The following is a 16,837-nucleotide window of genomic DNA, read 5'->3' on the forward strand; positions in this document are numbered from 1 at the left end:
CGTGGTTGGATAGGCTTTAGCACTGCAGCACTTTGAAAACAATGTGCAGAAATGGAAAAAGAAAGACTACCGTTTGTAAACATGGCCGACAAGAGGTGCTAGCATCCATTCAGAGACTGGGAACAAGAATATATCTGCGCTAACTACTTCAAGTATCGTGCTGTACGTCATAACATTATTAAAAAGTTCATAACAGCAATTATGACCTTTATACTGATTATATTTTGTTTTAACTTATCGCTTTTGTAATTTTTTGCCAAGCCCCTATTGTCGAGATTACACAAGCCTTGCTTGCATGAGTTCGGGAAACTCGGTCAATGGGCGAAAGCCATTAGCTGCGAATGTGATTCACTATGCCTGTATATATGCAACAAAAATGGCATTACAGTTATGGCGTACGCTATGTGCTATAGTACAGCATATGCTAAGCAGCGTACGTTTGTTAGCTTTAGTTGCCCTGCGAAATCTTTGGATCTCAGAGGCCATATGCTGTCGTTGCGGCTATCTCCAGACTGCAGTGATTGGTGGCAGTGACATCTCGAATGTTTCAACAGGAGGCGATCTCGAAAACTCCGCAAGGTTATCCATAATACTCTGTTGTCGAAGTGGCCTAAGACTAAGGGAAAGCCGTTTAGTCATTTGCTACAAACGAAGTGAATTTTACAAAAGCAATGCCAAATACAATTCGAAGCGGGCAGCTGGGTCCGCCGCCATGCTTCATGCAAGCTGCACACACCACGCAAAGATGCTGAAGTGAAATAATACAAATAGTGTACGCAAGCTATACATTATGGGTGGTTTAGCATTCGGTGCATGCGCAGTAACGACCCGCTATATTATAGTGTATGCAATGGTATGCGTACGCTAAACTAAAAACTGTCTAGTAAGACCTAATCTCATTCACTGCGAATGACATTACACATGCCGCTTGACAGGGGTAATAGGCTGCATCAATAAGCTGCTTGACTGGTCATACACCAAGATGGCATTTTCAATTTTGCCTCAGTGTGGATATATTCAATAAAACATTGCACTTAAAAATTGCTGCGTGTACTTTCAGGAACTACTGAATTGCTAGTGTTTATCCCAAACACACTATTAAAGCCTTTTGAATATATGGTTGTACTGCTTTTCAGCATGTTTCTCTTAGCCAGCCAGTGCCCTTCAAACCATTTCATCCACAAGTTTGCTATTTCCACATTCACAGTTGAGCGATTTGGATAACGCCAGCAAAAGTTTTGCTGTGTCACTTCAGATGCCTCAGTAGTTGTGTAAGACTTTTTTAAAATTTAGCATATCTTTTTTGCAGTGGTGCCTACTGGAAATGTCCGCTCATTTTAAGAAATGTCCAGTATCGTTAAAAGCCCTGTCATTTATGTCTGGAGCTCGTTCCTTTTTCACCCATTCTTACCCAAGTATTGTAATACTCTCTTTGCAAAACTGCACCATTTTAAGGCTAGAAGTCTTTGACCTCAGTTCAACTTGCCAGGCAAAGAATGTAATCTTGGTATTTCATACTTTGGGTGTATGCTGGAGAACAACGGGTCAAACAAGGGATGTGTCTCCTGAGCCTACATTTTGGCAAGCCTATAGACAACCCTTGTTTGATCAGTTGAAGTTGCCATCTTCCTGTGTTGCTGTCTTGTTTAAATTTTGACAGCTGCTACCATCAATGTGATAAAAGACCACGTCATAGCAAGTGCCTTGGAAGAGGCCCAGTGTGGCACGTATGCCTTCAATACTTCATACATAATTGTGTGGTACTCTGTCTCTCACCAATGCACCTGTGAAACTGTTGGCAAGAGATTACTGAGAATTAAAAGCATAAAAATAAGCACATTAGAAGTTGTGCCTAACAGCGCATACAAGCATATTTCTCCTCAAAGTAGTTAAAGTGCTGCACATTTATCTTCATTTCCCAGTGCAACATTTTGCTGTCTGCATGTTGCCATTCATTTCATTTGGTGCAGACTTTGTGCAAAATGAATTGTAGTGTTAAATGCATGGGCAATGGTGTAGGGCAGGAGGTGCTCGGCTCGTTCTGTAAGAACATGAAATTGGCATGGAGCCAGTTCACGAAGCGCATGGTTATCAACAAACCTTGTGTAATTTCACGTTGTTCGAAAGTGAGACTAGGCAGAATTGTGGGGTCTATAGTGTATGCACTGCAGTATTACACTTGAAAGTATTGCACATTGAAAAGTTATGCAGTGGTAACTTACAGCACACTGCCATATCTCTGCTCGCAACATTAGTGGCCAGTTTGCATATTTCATGTATGTTTCTCATATAGGTAGTAGACGTGGCCTGTCATACTCAATCCACGTGCACAACTAATTGCACTTAAAGCTGCCACATAGCACTGCAGTGCTCAGTCTGAACATAACAGGATCATGCTTTCTGAACCTACTCAGCTGTTTAATCTAGTTGGCTGTTATGTAATGATTTGTAAGGGGAGAACTAGAATATTGGGGGCGAGGAACGGAGTCGCCATCTGTCGGAAGCGCCTCCCTTGCGTAGTATGAGGGATCACGTGGCGCTTTCCTCACAAGTTTCGCTTATGGCGCTCAATAAAAACACCACGCGGCAGCTCTCCTGGACATTTATGTAGGTGCTGTCAAAACGAAGGAAGGTTTTGACTGCTGATATAATCTTGGGCAAACTGAAAGCACAGAATCGTTTACAGACGCTATCGCTTTACCGAATATGTACAGTGAACGCCACTGCATGCGGTCGCCGCGATGGAGTCTCCCGAACAGGCTTCTTGCGAGAAAGGTAGGCAAACTCTGAAAATAAGCTATGTGAAATATGTTCTTATGGTGGGCTGTCTGTATAACCAAATGGAGCATAACAGAATGAAGCCTCAATGCAGCGATTGCACAGGTTCGCAGCGACTAACTGCTTGTCTGCATCCATGGTCGTGCACAATGTTTTGCTTTCGCTGTGAGCGTGTTTTCGCACCATGCCGTGAGCTTTAAGCCGCAGCATATGATCATGTGACAGTACACTAGCAACCATTGTTGCGTGGACGCTATCAGAACTATTCAAAAATAGGACTTCCGCGCCTATGGCGCCTGCGATGTGCTGTTGCGACGATTCAATCTTCTTTTGTCTTCTAAATTCTTCGACATTTGAATATTTCTCAAGTTGCATTGCAGTGTATGTTTATCAGTCTTCCCAGTGTGAGATATCCCCTGCTTCTTTTTTGTAATCCAGTGCATTAATTCATTACAAACATGACTATATGCCATATGCCTTTTTTAATGTGCGTCTTACCGCTCCCTTTTTGTTCCAGTGAACTTGCCAGTATCTAGCATCAACAAGTTCATAGACCAAACTGTCATGACATTAGCCGGGCAGCGGGCGCGGGTGTGGGCGAGCGTCTCAGTGTGTGTTTTCTGCTACTCACCGAACATCGCGCAGTCCCGGCGCCATAGCAGAAATCTTCCTCGCATATGTGTTTGCTGCATACCTGAGTTGTAGCCGATGGCTGTCTGCCGGTTCTAAGTGTCACGAGCCAAGCTTCACGCAGCTCCTTGTCCTGCGGCTACATGCGAGTAAGGCTGACACCGGGCTCAGTTGTGTATGTCCGGCACTGCAGCACCGAGCAGTAGTCTACCATGCTGCACGCCTCCAAAGACAGCCACTACCTATTATAGTACTTTGAAAGGTTGTCTAGCAGACACCCAAGGCAGTAAAGCCTCACCACTTAATCAGAACCACGGCACAGGTGGGACTATACTTTCGTCTTCAGCTCGCTCTGGCACTTCCGAAGCAGCCGCTGTGTCCACGTGAACCCTCATGCCACGTCATGCCGACGATGACGCCAGCTTTTTTAGTGGTGGAGCTTGCCCGTAATACCAACAGGCTGCAAACTTAAGCATTGCCCACAGTAGCTTAACTCGTGCTATTTAGTGTTCAAACGTCTTGTGTGAAAGCGCTCATACTCGTTTCTTCTCCCCTATCATGCTGTTGAACATTTGCTCTTTCACACAACATTGCCCACATGTTCATGCCTACCCTCAAGAACTTGCAGAGCACTATGCTAGTCTATATGGCCTTTTGTGGCTGTAGGATGCTAAACCCATTCAATCAAACCTATACATATGGTGGTCCCTGAATGACTTGCGACTTGGTCAGGGTGCACTTAACTGTACTACCATTCTTTCACATGCTTGATTGACATAAAGGAATTGAAGCACAGAGTTCACAAATCTCTAACTTTGCATTGAAAACAGATGTTGCAGTTCCGTAAAGTGCACTTCAAGGGAACAACTTTGGTATCAGCTTACAGCTATGTGTAATTGTTGCAGTGTCTATGAGAGAGAGAGAGAAATAACATTAGTCTCAAATAAACTAAGGTCCCACTCTGGGCCTCCTGGTAGGCTCATGCCTCCTTGCCCAGCAAATTCATTCTTGACATACTGCACCAGAAGTGGCCACCATACTTTCAACTTTTGTGGAAGAGTGGTCCACTCCTAGCTGCGAAGATGCTGGTTGGGTGGTTGTGTTCAAAGGATTGTTTTTCTGAAGGTGAGTTAGTGGTGGTGGGGGGGGGGGTTGCGACTGGGGATCCAAAGATGTGGAATGTACTTTTCTCGTGGGGGAGTGAGGGAACGTTAGGCTGGGCCCGATATACAGGTCGTTTTACACACAAGTTTATATTACATATATACAAGGAAATTCAAAGTAGTACAGAAAGAGTTCATGAAGAAGTTGTAGCAGCTGATCACCCCGGCCGTCCGTCGCTCTTTTTATCCCCTTCAGGGTCATTCTATCGCCTCCCCTAATCTGGAGTCAGGAGACCAATGACCTCAGGTCTCACCAATCCAGATGTTTGTTGCCCTTTCCCTGAGAAGGGAGTTTTGTCGGAAACACGCACATCACTGGGCACAAACGGGATGGGGGATCGTACACTGACTGAGGGTGATTACCAAGCGGGAAAACCGCAAATTCTCAGGGATCTTGAGTAGTCTGGAAAAACTCAGGGAAAATGCAGGGAATTTGTGCCTCTATCAGAGAAAATTAGCTGTAATTTAATTGAAAGGGTTGAAAGTCTCGATAATGCTGGCTCGAGTAACAGACAGGAATCTTAATGAATCATCTTTGACGTCCTGTCATCGGTTGGAGGAGTTGCCAGTGCACAATTACAGACTTTCCGGATTCCCGATAATTTGGATGGCTTTGCGCGACCAGCACGTATCCCATAGAGTCAATGTATCGGAACGTCTGAAATTTCGGACGCAAGAACCATCCACCGTCCGATTTTCTGGACTTTTTGCCGTTACCGCAGGTCCGAAATGGCATTAATCAAAGCCACCACTGCTGCCGTTTTGATTACCTCGCTGCCTCGAACCGGTGCTCTCGCACACAGATCCGCTGGCAGCCGTAGCCACCACTGCGGCAACGCTAGATCTAGCTGTTTCGACGTTCACTATTAAGCTTCTTGCCATTGGGTGCCATGTTTTTCATTGAGAGAATTCGTTGCTGTCAGCAATGGCACCGACTCCGCCTTTGTGGTCCTCGCAATTGGCTTAGAAGCTTAGAAAGCATGATGCGGTGCATAGTACCGGTTTCTGAATGTCATCATCGCCTCTGTACATAAATGTTACTTGGGAAAACATAAACAAAAGTATTGCAGTGAAGCATAAGCGTGGGAAGGGGCTATTGCCATGGGACACAGTATGTATTCCTTAATTATACATGCGTGCACCTGGTATTTCCTGTCACAGTATGAGCACCGACATGCCTAATATGTGTACCGACAGGCCTTCAGAGCGTTTTCGAATGTGCCTGTGGCGGTTTGAGCCCTTAAGGGCAGCAAATGACATGCATTTATTTTTTCCAACTGGCCGATTTTTCTAACGTTTTCGCGGCCCCTAGGGAGTTTGAAAAATCTGACATGGTCTGTGCAACTGACCAAGAAGATGCTTCAAATGGTCCGTGGGGCGAACGAGGGGCGGAAGGAGGACAAGAACAGAAAGGACCTATGCATTGAGGAATGAACGTGAAAGCAAGCTTGCTGCCGCCGTTTTGAAGGAGCTTGAGCTCAAAAAACAGTGTTGCTTGATGCCGAGATGCAGGCGTCCCTCATCCAAACCAAAATAAACTCTTTAAAGCAGTGAAACGCAACACTGAGGCATCGTGCACGGGCTGAGAGTATGTCAGGGCAGTTGAGGTTGACTTAGAAGCTGTTGAGAGAGAACCTCAATTGTGACAAAGTTCGGGCCTCATACCACTGAGCTTGCCATCAGTTGATAGAAATAGCTCATATTCAAAAATATTTGCTTCTGTATGCATCTCCTTTTTATTCGTATCTGAGAATGTCCAACTCGATTTGCAATTTTTTTCGAAGACATTTTATTTGCTGTGCATTTTACTAACCCCTCCCTTCTATTCTTTTTTGAATAACAAACGCTACTCCTTAGTATTCAAATTGGATTAAGTTATTTAATTTTTTTATTTTTTTCATATGCTTACTAGAGTGTGACAGCATCGGGCGATATGGTTTCAGCCCGTTTTGACATAAAACACAGTTCTCCATCACTCGGGAAATTTTGCAAAGGCACTCAGGGAAAACCTGGAAAACTCTGGGAATTTGGAAATGTCAACTTGATAGACACCCTGCCGACTCTGTCTCCGGCGTTGATGTGCCAATTTGAACGACCTTGACGAGACCGTCGGCATGTAAATCATGTAATTTATTATAATTTTTAAAAAATATACAACGCTGCTGATTGCAGCACACTGCTCGGTGGAATTTTCAGCCGCCCCTACCCATCTGACGTAAATCACCCAATTGGCGTCGGTAGGGCGAGCTATCCGATTGGCTGCCCATGGCGCGTCATTGATACTTTTTCCACTTTTATGGTGAACAAATGATGTTCGTAATAGTTGGAATGTTAGTTTATTTGTTTCTATGAAAAGAAAGTAACAGAAAGAGAATGCACAAGTACAATTTCTCACTACACTTAAGCCCTTCCGGCACAAAGCGTTGTCTGCTTGTGTTACGTGACCCGCCGTGGTTGCGCAGTGGCTATGGTGTTGGGCTGCTGAGCACGAGGTCGCAGGATCGAATCCCGGCCACGGCGGCCGCATTTCGATGGGGGCGAAATGCGAAAACACCTGTGTACTTAGATTTAGGTGCACGTTAAAGAACCCCAGGTGGTCTAAATTTCCGGAGTCCTCCACTACGGCGTGCCTCATAATCAGAAAGTGGTTTTGGCACGTAAAACCCCATAATCTAAAAATCTAATCTTGTGTTACGTGCTCCATTTTCACGAGAGCTCTGCAGTTAGAGTCGATCTGTCTTTTTGCGAGCATTATGATTCGACTTTGTTGCGTTGTGTATTGCAAACGTAGTGACTAGCAATATTTCAAGCTGCGACATTATGTTCCTCTGCAAGGCAGAACACGAGCGGGCTGGCTGCAATGCGTCGGATTGCCAATATTCGATCGGCGCCAGGATTTGCGAATTTGCGGCCGTCGCTTTACACTGGAGGATTACTAATGCAATAGCGTTTTGCGAGTCCTGACTAGACCTGGCCATTTGACCGTGCCGTTTCACGGCATGAGCAGAAGCGCAAACGTGAATGGTCTGCATGGTGCAGCCACCTGGTGGCAGTGAGCTCAACCACACACACTAACAGTAACGAAATGTATTCTTCTTTGCTGCTGGTGCAAATTTTTCGCAAGTGTAATCGTCAATACGTTGTTTTTGTAAATGTCTAAAATGTTTTACATTTGGTTAGAGCAATGTTAGCGCTTTGTTTGACTGGTTAAGCTGTGTGCCAACAGATGGCTGGACATTGCACACTGACAGGCTGCTCACGTACGTCTACGCTAAAGTTCCTTCAACAGCTTTAGTTTATGCCTCCAGCCATCCGTCGAAACGGCCAGCTCACTTGTGGTTACGATGCAGACACGTTAGGCGCTGTGCCAGAATGCTGGCAACGCAAGCTGCTTTGATAGCTCGCGCTTGGGTTCAACTGTCAAGCAGCTGACGGAGAGTTTGGAGAGGCTTCGCACGCTCTCTCCTAGAGAACCAGAAGTCGACGACACGTGCTGCCGTCATGGCGCAGAGCCAATGAAGGCGAAGCTTAGCCCTGATAACTCGGCGAATGAGTTGAGGAGAAAATGCATGACTATGTAGGAGAGTAACTTGTAATTGTCCGTAGCTCTCTTAATATGAGACTTTTCACACAAATTGTGGTGCGAAGTTTAGCTGTACCCTACGCATCAACAAAATTTGTCCGAACCGTTTCAGGGCCCTTAAGGTAACCATTTCAAGATGCTCGCCAAATGGAGCATGGCTTTTTGGCGTAGTTTCACAAGTAATCTGTACGTTACTGAAATTGGAGGTGGTGGTCACAAACTACCAACACATGCACAGGTCAGCCTGGGGAGGTATTCTGTAGGAGTCCACTTAGTGGACTGCCCATTTCGGCCGCTGCTGATTGGCTGGAGCCGCTCGTCTTCTCCTTGCTGGTACAGCTGCATCCAATCGGCAGCGGCCGAAATGGACAGTCCACTAAGTGGACTCCTACAGAATACCTCCCCAGGCTGACCTGTGCATGTGTTGGTAGTTTGTGACCACCACCTCCTGCTGTTACTGTCCTCTGAACTCTTATCACCATGCATGAATGGCACCATGTAACCCCTCCCCCCCCCCCAATTTTCCTGATGTATAGGATGACCTTGCAGAGAAATTTGTTGCACGTTCAACGAATTGTGATGTCATACCATGATTATGAAATCGGCGCTATCTAAAAGCAAAAAAAAAAGGGCAAGACAAAATATTGTCAGTTTTCCTTTACTTGCGGTTTGGATGGGGGAGTCAAATGTTGCGAAAGAATGGACATTCCTGACTTTACTGAATAGAAATTTAATTAATGGGTAATTATGAGGACCCACTAGAAAATGAAAGCATCTTTCTACTTTTTGCTTTCTTTTAAGAAGGTCTGCTGCACCTTTAAATAAAATTGTGCGGCGCATCTACGTATTGATTGTCGTAATGCATGACTGAAGGGAATATTGGGGCGGGGGGGCAGTGGGGACTTCACACTCCTTTGCATTCCCCCACTTTGAATGTAGCTGTATCATCTGGTGATATCAAAGCAAATGCCAAAATCAAGGCCTGGGGTGCTGAAGTGCTGTGCCTTTTCTTTTTTCCCTTCCATGCATATGTATGGCGTGTAGTTTTATTCTTTGTTTTGTTTTTGATTTTTCTAGAGCCTGGAGTTTTTCAACTGGGCTGATTTGCCAGATAAAGATCAACAAATTCTAGATGAGGCCTTAAGGAATGGAAGCGATTGTGTTGAGGTAAGTTGCAAAACCTATGGTGTATACACCAGGGAGGTGTGTCAAGCACAATTAGGCAAATGAAGTATGTGGGATTGTGTTATTTCGTGTGTCGTGCGTTCACCCGTAACATAACCTAGATTGATAGGGCTTCGATGTTCATAACTGTTAGCTTGAGAATTTATGGAATGGCACTTTGAAAGTTGTGTAACTGACATCTGCTATTAAAAATGGGCCAAGCTCTACTGACAAGCAAAGTGCAGTATATAAAAATTTGCATTAGGTGTATTTATAACATCACTATATAGCAGGCCACTGTACACTTGATGCAGTGGCATTTCAGTTGTAACTGCTGGCTGTGGCTTAACAGGCCCATCGCCAGGTTTTGGCATTGTAAACATACAATTAAGTCTTAAATCATAAGGTGGCAATTGTGTTTGCAAGGAATCGAGTGGCTGCATAGCATGAAAAGCTAAATTTGTGGCAGGTGCCCGCATGCCCTTCCTTTTGTGTGGTCTCAAAACATGCTTTTGTGACAGAGGGATGACAACACAGTATTACAGGCACTCACAAGGGCATTTATTGCGCCTTTTATGCACCAGCTAACTAGCCGAAGTATTACCGATGGAACATACCGATGGGGGTGCGTTTAAATTGAAGAAAATGGATTCACTACGACCAGATAGTGAGTGAATATGTTTGCACCCATGCTGTACACCGCCTACTTGTTTGAGTGTGCTGCCACATTAACGATGGCACAGTCTAATGATAGTGTTTGTCCATCCTGGTGTCTTGCTCCTAAGCCTTTTGTAGGATAGTCTTGCAAATGCCTGGCAAGCGCATGAAACATTCACGCAGCTTGCCGACTCCAAGCCAAAAAGAACAGGTTGCTCCCTTTTGCGCCCTAGTAACTCCATTGTTAGGTGGTGTTAGCAGCACAACACTTGCACCATCTATTGTACTAATCAGCAAATGCCATCGGCGCTTAGCTACCCGGACAAGCCAGAGTACAGGAGACACAAGAGCCATGCGGGGAAAACTGCTAGGGGACGTGTGAAAGTCGGGCATCCCCACACTTTAGAGGGAGCCCCACTTCCAACCAGAGAGCCAATGTTACACACACAAATGCCTCTATTGCAAAACCTCTATTGCAGCTCTGCCAGCAATGTCTCCGATTATGGCACATGACTTAAGAAAGTCATACAATGTCAAATGCACAATACCACCACTAGGTGCGAGCTGTTCAGCAAAAAGGGGAAGAAAAATGCAACACTGGGCTCTCAATGTAAACATAACGGGCTCCCTCAGTTCTACTATGGGAGAAGGCAGGGAAAAGTCACTTGCGAAAGCGAGTCGAGGCTGAAAGAGACTGTCTACCTACATTGGCAAAGAAGCTTGCTTCCTTAAAGCATAGCAATATTACTTTTCAGTTTTACTTACATTCTCTAATAATGAAGCAATTTTTAAAATTGTGGCAAGGCACCCCCTAGACAGCGCTCTACAACTTCCAATGTAGAACCAAAATTTGCAGTGCGGCTTGGTGAGGAGCCCTTTAAGAGACGTGAGAGGTAGATAAAAGCTTAAAGACACCCTGAACCACTTTTTATTGAATTGGAGAAAGGCATTGGAAGTGGAAATGGGTTGTTTCAGAAATACTTCGCCCCTCAAAAAGTACTTCAGTGTGTTCAGCAGAAGCGTAGTTATTGGCAATCAAACATAACCTCCGCTGTGCTCCCGTTCCTTCTTCAATTCCTTGCACTGCAAAGGCTACGGTGCAGTGGGACGTGCCCACAGTGCTCTGCCTTCTAAATGTCACGGTGGCGTGCAGTTCAAATTTCATTTTTGATGTTAACGTAGACGCCATGACTTCCACCTTTGGTGCCTACAACATTCTAAACATAGGCCATACACAGTTGTCCTCAGCGAGCCGCAGTGCACTTAGCCAGTGAACTCGTGGCGGCACCCCGCAGCGGCCGTGGTATCTATGCCATTTAGCCGACCGCAGCTTGATGTCAGCTATTGGCCAATAGCAGCCATCTAAGGGAATGACGAAATAAAGCAGCCAGAAGAGAGTGAGGACAGGGCCTTCTGTTGAAAAGAGCGTTTGAGAGAAATGTGACTTCGTAATCCGTTTGCAAGCTCTATGCACCACGTACAACAGTATAAGATGTTCATAGCAGCGTGTGCTACCCACGGACCTAGTTATTTCAACATGCCCGAGGGGTGGTTCAGGGCCCCTTTAACAGTGAGGTCAGTTCTTTGCATTGCATAGTGCAGGGCTTAGTGCAGGGCATTGTGCAGGGCATAGTGCGCTGAAAGACTGACTGTTGCTGAGAAAATAATTTTGAGGTGAGATCACCAAAGAAATTGCCTTCCACATGTCGATGTAGGAGTCTAGGGCGCAACAATGAAATCTTCCTTAGTGCAGTAAGGAAGCCTTCATTCCGGTGAGGCCACCTTATGTCACTCTGAAAGCTTCCTTACTGAGGGGCCCTCAGTGAAGGCTTCCTTGGTGCTTCCTTAGCGTAAGGTAGCTCCAAAGCTATCTTCATGCTTCGTTACGCCGCTCCTGGCCTTGAACGAGCGCTTCATCTCACTGCTTAGCCACATGATGTTTGCTTGTGCATGTGCGCGGTTGCCCGCCTGCGGAGAAGTGCGAGCACAGTACGTCTTGCCAGGCACGTTCGTTTCAGTCGCAGGTTTGGCATGAGTGGCATTGCTACAGTGTTGCATGACGCCGGCATGCCAGCGTTGCTGGAGTACATTAAGTTTTGTGCTATAATGTGGTACTTTTTTACGTTCAGTAAACAAAACTATAAGAAAGCATACACGTGTCTCTATATTAGCACATCAATTTAAAAATTATGTGACAATACATTTTTTATCGAATAATTGTGTTTGCATAAAGCCTTTAAGAGATCCTCTCGAACCCAGGCATGTGGGAACAGTTCCTTATGTGAGGACGGCGAAGGGAGCTTTCAGAGTATGCTTGCTCCTCCATCGGTCCTTTGCTGTAAGGAGGCCTCACATAAGGTTAGGAAGCGGTCGAAGGAAGGGAATGTTTCATTGTTTGGGCCTAAGGCTACTGCGTGGCCGTGAGGGCAGCTAACTTGAGTATCCATCAATGAAAGCACTGGGGGCAAATGACCAGCTTCGAGAGCTGGATCCATCCTTCAGCGGAGGCTGACAGTGTCGTCGGGGCACTGTATGTCTTTGCTGCTTGAATTGGGCATTCTCTGCATAGTGTAATTATGTGGGGGAATATTTCTCACCCTTTCAACATCTCCTAATCCTCAACCCCGTAGACCTGAGTAGGCCGGTAAGCTGTATATATTTAACAAAGATATACCATCATTATATTAATGAAATTAAGTAGTGAATGAGTGTTGTTGAGACCTAATATTTAGTTCTTGTTGAAAAAATTCACAAAAGACTTGGAAAATTCCTTCAATTCTGCCAATCAGTATTAAAATGATTAAGTGAAACCTGCAGAGTTTGCCTTCACGGAATGAAAATTTATTTGCTCATAAGTGTCCATCGTTGTCAGACTCGGACATCTCTAATCACTGTATTAACCACACCTTGTCGCCCTCTTTGCAGTCCATTGCATTTCATATTCCTAATTTTCTAGTCACTCTGCCTCAATTGGAAACGAGACAGTGGCCCGCTTAGACCAGTTTATCCTGCAACAGATGCAAGTTTTCAGAGTTCCAAAAACATGTGACATGACTGTTGCTGCTAGCCTAGCATGTCAAATAACTTACCTTTTCATCACCCTAACCAAAAATTTGGTCTGGTGCCATCTTGTGATGACATAGCACTGGCTCTAACACTAGGCTATGCTGTGAGCATGGTTTTGATTTCGTATCCAATTGTAACGTGCAGCCAATTTTCAGACCAATTTTCTTGGAAAAAAGGCGTGCATTAGAATTGGGTAAGTACATAATCATTATGAGTGGCTGTTTTCACTTCAAAATCCTACTGCGTGTTCAGCGGTAGATAACATGTCTTACTCATTCACGGGCTCCTAGAGATGTCAAGACAGTTTGCAGCCACTGGAGTTGTAATTGGGACTGCCACTGGGATCAGGCACCTGTGTGTTGACTAGTCAAGGTTGTATTTGGTGAGGGCCACATTTAGAATCAAAATAAGTTTTTCTTCAGCAAGGGCCAATTTCAGGATTTCAAGGACTTTTGCTCAGGATAGAATTAACTGTAGGTACAAACTATAAAAAGTGCACAAAGTATTGTTGTAGCTGGCTCCCTATTTTCACAGTTGTCTTTGCTTCCTGCATTTACATAATTTTTCTCGTTTGTGAAATTTTTCTTCGTAATTGGTAAGATTTTACACTCTACAGTCGCCATCCGATAATTCACACTCAAAGGGGACCTCCAGCTGAAAGTCTGAAATTTCGAATTTGCCATAATAAGTGACATTATTCCACAAGTGCCCCCCCCCCCCCCCCCCCCTCCAAAGAAAAAAATGCCGTAATCTCGGCTGATCACTTTCGATGTTGCTTTTTCTGCAAGATTTTACATAACTAACAACAGATGTGTTTGGCGGGCCTCGTACTTTGATGAAACCATGCTTGTCACTGTGCCAAGAAGGGCGTCGCTTCTGGGCATTTAAAGGGACACTAAAGGTTACTATTAAGTCAACGTGGACTGTTGAAATACCATCACAAAAACCTCGAAACGCTTGTTTCGTGCCAAGGAGAGACTTATTTTAAGAGAAAATGCGTTCTGAAGCGTCCGCGTACCTCTAGCGCAGTTCAAATCGCCCGCCCTCCGATCGAGGAGTACTGACATCATGGTCTCATAGTGACGTTGCGCCATCGGTGAGTAGAACGGCGTCCGCAGACGGCGCTACGGCTTTTCTGCGCAAAACGCGAACGCGCGGCCAGAAACAGAGCCAAGACAGAGCCGACAGCAGAGCGAAAGCGGGAGTATGGTGGCTAGCGGAAGGAGAAACGAATTACGTCCCACGGCACACGGAGAGTCTGTTTTCGTTAAACTATAGGCTGCGGCGAGCTCGCAGGGTGGTCGGCATGGTCTATGAGAAGCGACGAGCCTTTTCGCACTCGCAACAGGGCATAAAAATGTGCGAATCGACGCAAAACTCGGCCTTGAAACGTGCTTCGCCACAGCCAGGGCTCAATACTTACTCAATACGACCCAAGCTGGCACGACCGAGATGTCGTTTCCTGCACCACCACCAGGCGCCGCTACTATACCTCAAACTCCAGCGCAAGACGCCCATAAGCTGGTACTTCATTCTATGACGCTAACTTCGACGCTCGTCGCAATGGACCCTGACACCGACAGATTGGCTCGCGATGGTGGGCTCAACTTCAGCGATTTGAGCACCGACGAGCGCGACCTGCTGCTGAGGGCTCGCACTGCCGGCGTCGTTGCGTACTACGACGGCGGCCTCGACACCGGCTCTCCGGAGCGGGAAAGCAACGAGGGCTTCCCCCGACATCACATGGACGTGGCATTCTCACTGCTTGTTCGACATGAAAGTTTCGCGAGCCAGCAGAACCCTCACAGCACGACGCGATAACGAAACTACTGAAACTCCAAAGCGTGCGTGGCGCAGAGTCGAGCGAAAACGAAACCTTTCGAACACCCATATTACTGAAGGGTAACGTCAAAATGTTATTTTTTCTTAGAATCGAATAGACGTAGACAAGTAGCATTTTTTTCCGTCTTATAATCGAATGAAATGATATTTTTAATACGAGTAGTTGAGTATTAGTAACACAAATTATGAGGAGTCCTTTCGTCATCGGGCTAGTACCGGAATGTCGCTGGGGGTCTCAAATCGTGTCATGCATTTACCTCAATTTCTCAGTTACTAAAGCTCTGTTCGCGATTATATTGACGCCTTAGACGTTCTAGAACATTGGTCTACCACTTTAACTTGAGTTTCTGGTAACCTTTAGTGTCCCTTTAAGTGTTTGGTGCTAGTCGCACTAGTTTTTCAATATGTGCACTTGCACTTGTTATCGATCTGGTCAATTGGTGTTTCGACTTTTGCCATGATGCCACTGCAGACAGATGAAAGTACAGTCAATGCATGCACTAAATCGCCATGCCCTGGCAACATAACAGAATTTGACAATGTTGTGATAGGCAAGTTATTGTGGGTTTCTTTGCAACCTTCATTGGCCTATGCTTCCCTCTATCATCAGTGCAGACATTGAGGGTAGAATATGAGCCACTTGAAACTGCTTGAAGAAGTCGCCTGGCACTGTCGCTATTTAACGTGCAAATGCGCAAATGAAGGACATGTGGAACCAGTAACGGCACGCACTACAAACTGTACATACAGCCATTACAACTTAGTAGCTTGGCTGGTCCTTAGGTTTGGGCATGCTCAATGACTATGGAATCTACTAGGCTTCACTAGTTTCGAGGGAGGCACTGGCTATGTGGCCATCGGCCATGCCTGCAACATATCAAAACCAAAATAACACTTTATAGCTCAACCCACTTTTCAGATTACCACAAAAACCTGCGTATATACATTTTTTTCCCTATTATTAGCGTCCCAGATTTTCGTCTTTTACTATATGCGGATCCGAAAGAAAATTTGTCATTTGTGCTAGATTTTTGTTTTTGTTATTGCTGCGTGGCTATGGCTTGACTTTGTTATTGCTGCGTGGCTACGGCTTTGCTTCCTTACTGCTGTGTGGCTACGGCTTGGTTTCGTTATTGCTGCGTGATTACAGCATCGTTTCTTTATTGTTGGGTGCGTACCTTGGCAGCACAGGTGCAAACCATGCTTCGTGAAGTGCATCTTTTATTCCGCATTGAAGGACCAAGATGTCTGGACCACAAAAACGGTACTCGGCTGCTTTCAAGAGAAAGGCTATTTTAGCCGCACAGGACATCGGCAACAGTGCAGCCAGGAGGCAGTTTGGCGTCGAGGAAAGCCCTTTTCGTGTGCAGCGAAACACGAAGAAGCTTTCGCGGCCCAAAGAGTGGGACATTCCCGGAAATCGGAATTCGCCCCGACAAAGTTCGTACACCAACAGTGAGCCGCGCATTTAGCTGTGAACGTGGAGCTTATGTAGACAAAAACTAAGGAACTTGCAAGACAAAAAGAGCTACCGAGCTGCGCCTTCAAAGCGAGCAAGCACTGGATTTATCGCTACATCTGCCGTGCTGGTTTTTTCTTACGCTGCCGAACTTCGATTTTGCAGAATCGTTCGAAGAGCTGCTCGTGGCTTTCCAGCGCCACATTATTTCACTGCGCAAGTTCAAGAATTTCTAGCTAGGGTAAATCTCGCAATGCCGACCAAACACTGGTTTATCTGAACTTGCCATCGCCCCTCACCATGCACGAAAAGGGTTCTAAACAAGTTTATGTCAGGTCCACTGGCAACAAGAAAATGTAAGTTACCGTCATGTTGTCATGCACGGCAGACGGATGCAAGCTTCTGCCCTATGTCGTCTTCAAGCGCAAGACAGTGCCTAAAGGTGCCAGAAAATGTGGTCACGAGATGCCATGAGAAAGGCTGGATGAGCGAGAA

General features: G+C 45.6%; 1 protein-coding gene across 1 annotated transcript in view; it reads left to right on the forward strand.

Moving 5' to 3' along the window:
* LOC142561097 (ubiquitin carboxyl-terminal hydrolase 10-like) overlaps positions 1 to 16,837 on the forward strand; it is a 102,321-nt gene that overhangs the window by 2,748 nt on the left and 82,736 nt on the right. Inside the window, exon 2 of the mRNA XM_075673422.1 lies at positions 9,232 to 9,321. Coding sequence (XP_075529537.1) covers positions 9,232 to 9,321 — 90 coding nt within the window. The remainder of the gene's footprint in view (positions 1 to 9,231; positions 9,322 to 16,837) is intronic.

Source organism: Dermacentor variabilis, chromosome 1, assembly GCF_050947875.1.
Source record: "Dermacentor variabilis isolate Ectoservices chromosome 1, ASM5094787v1, whole genome shotgun sequence".
NCBI classification, from domain to species: domain Eukaryota; kingdom Metazoa; phylum Arthropoda; class Arachnida; order Ixodida; family Ixodidae; genus Dermacentor; species Dermacentor variabilis.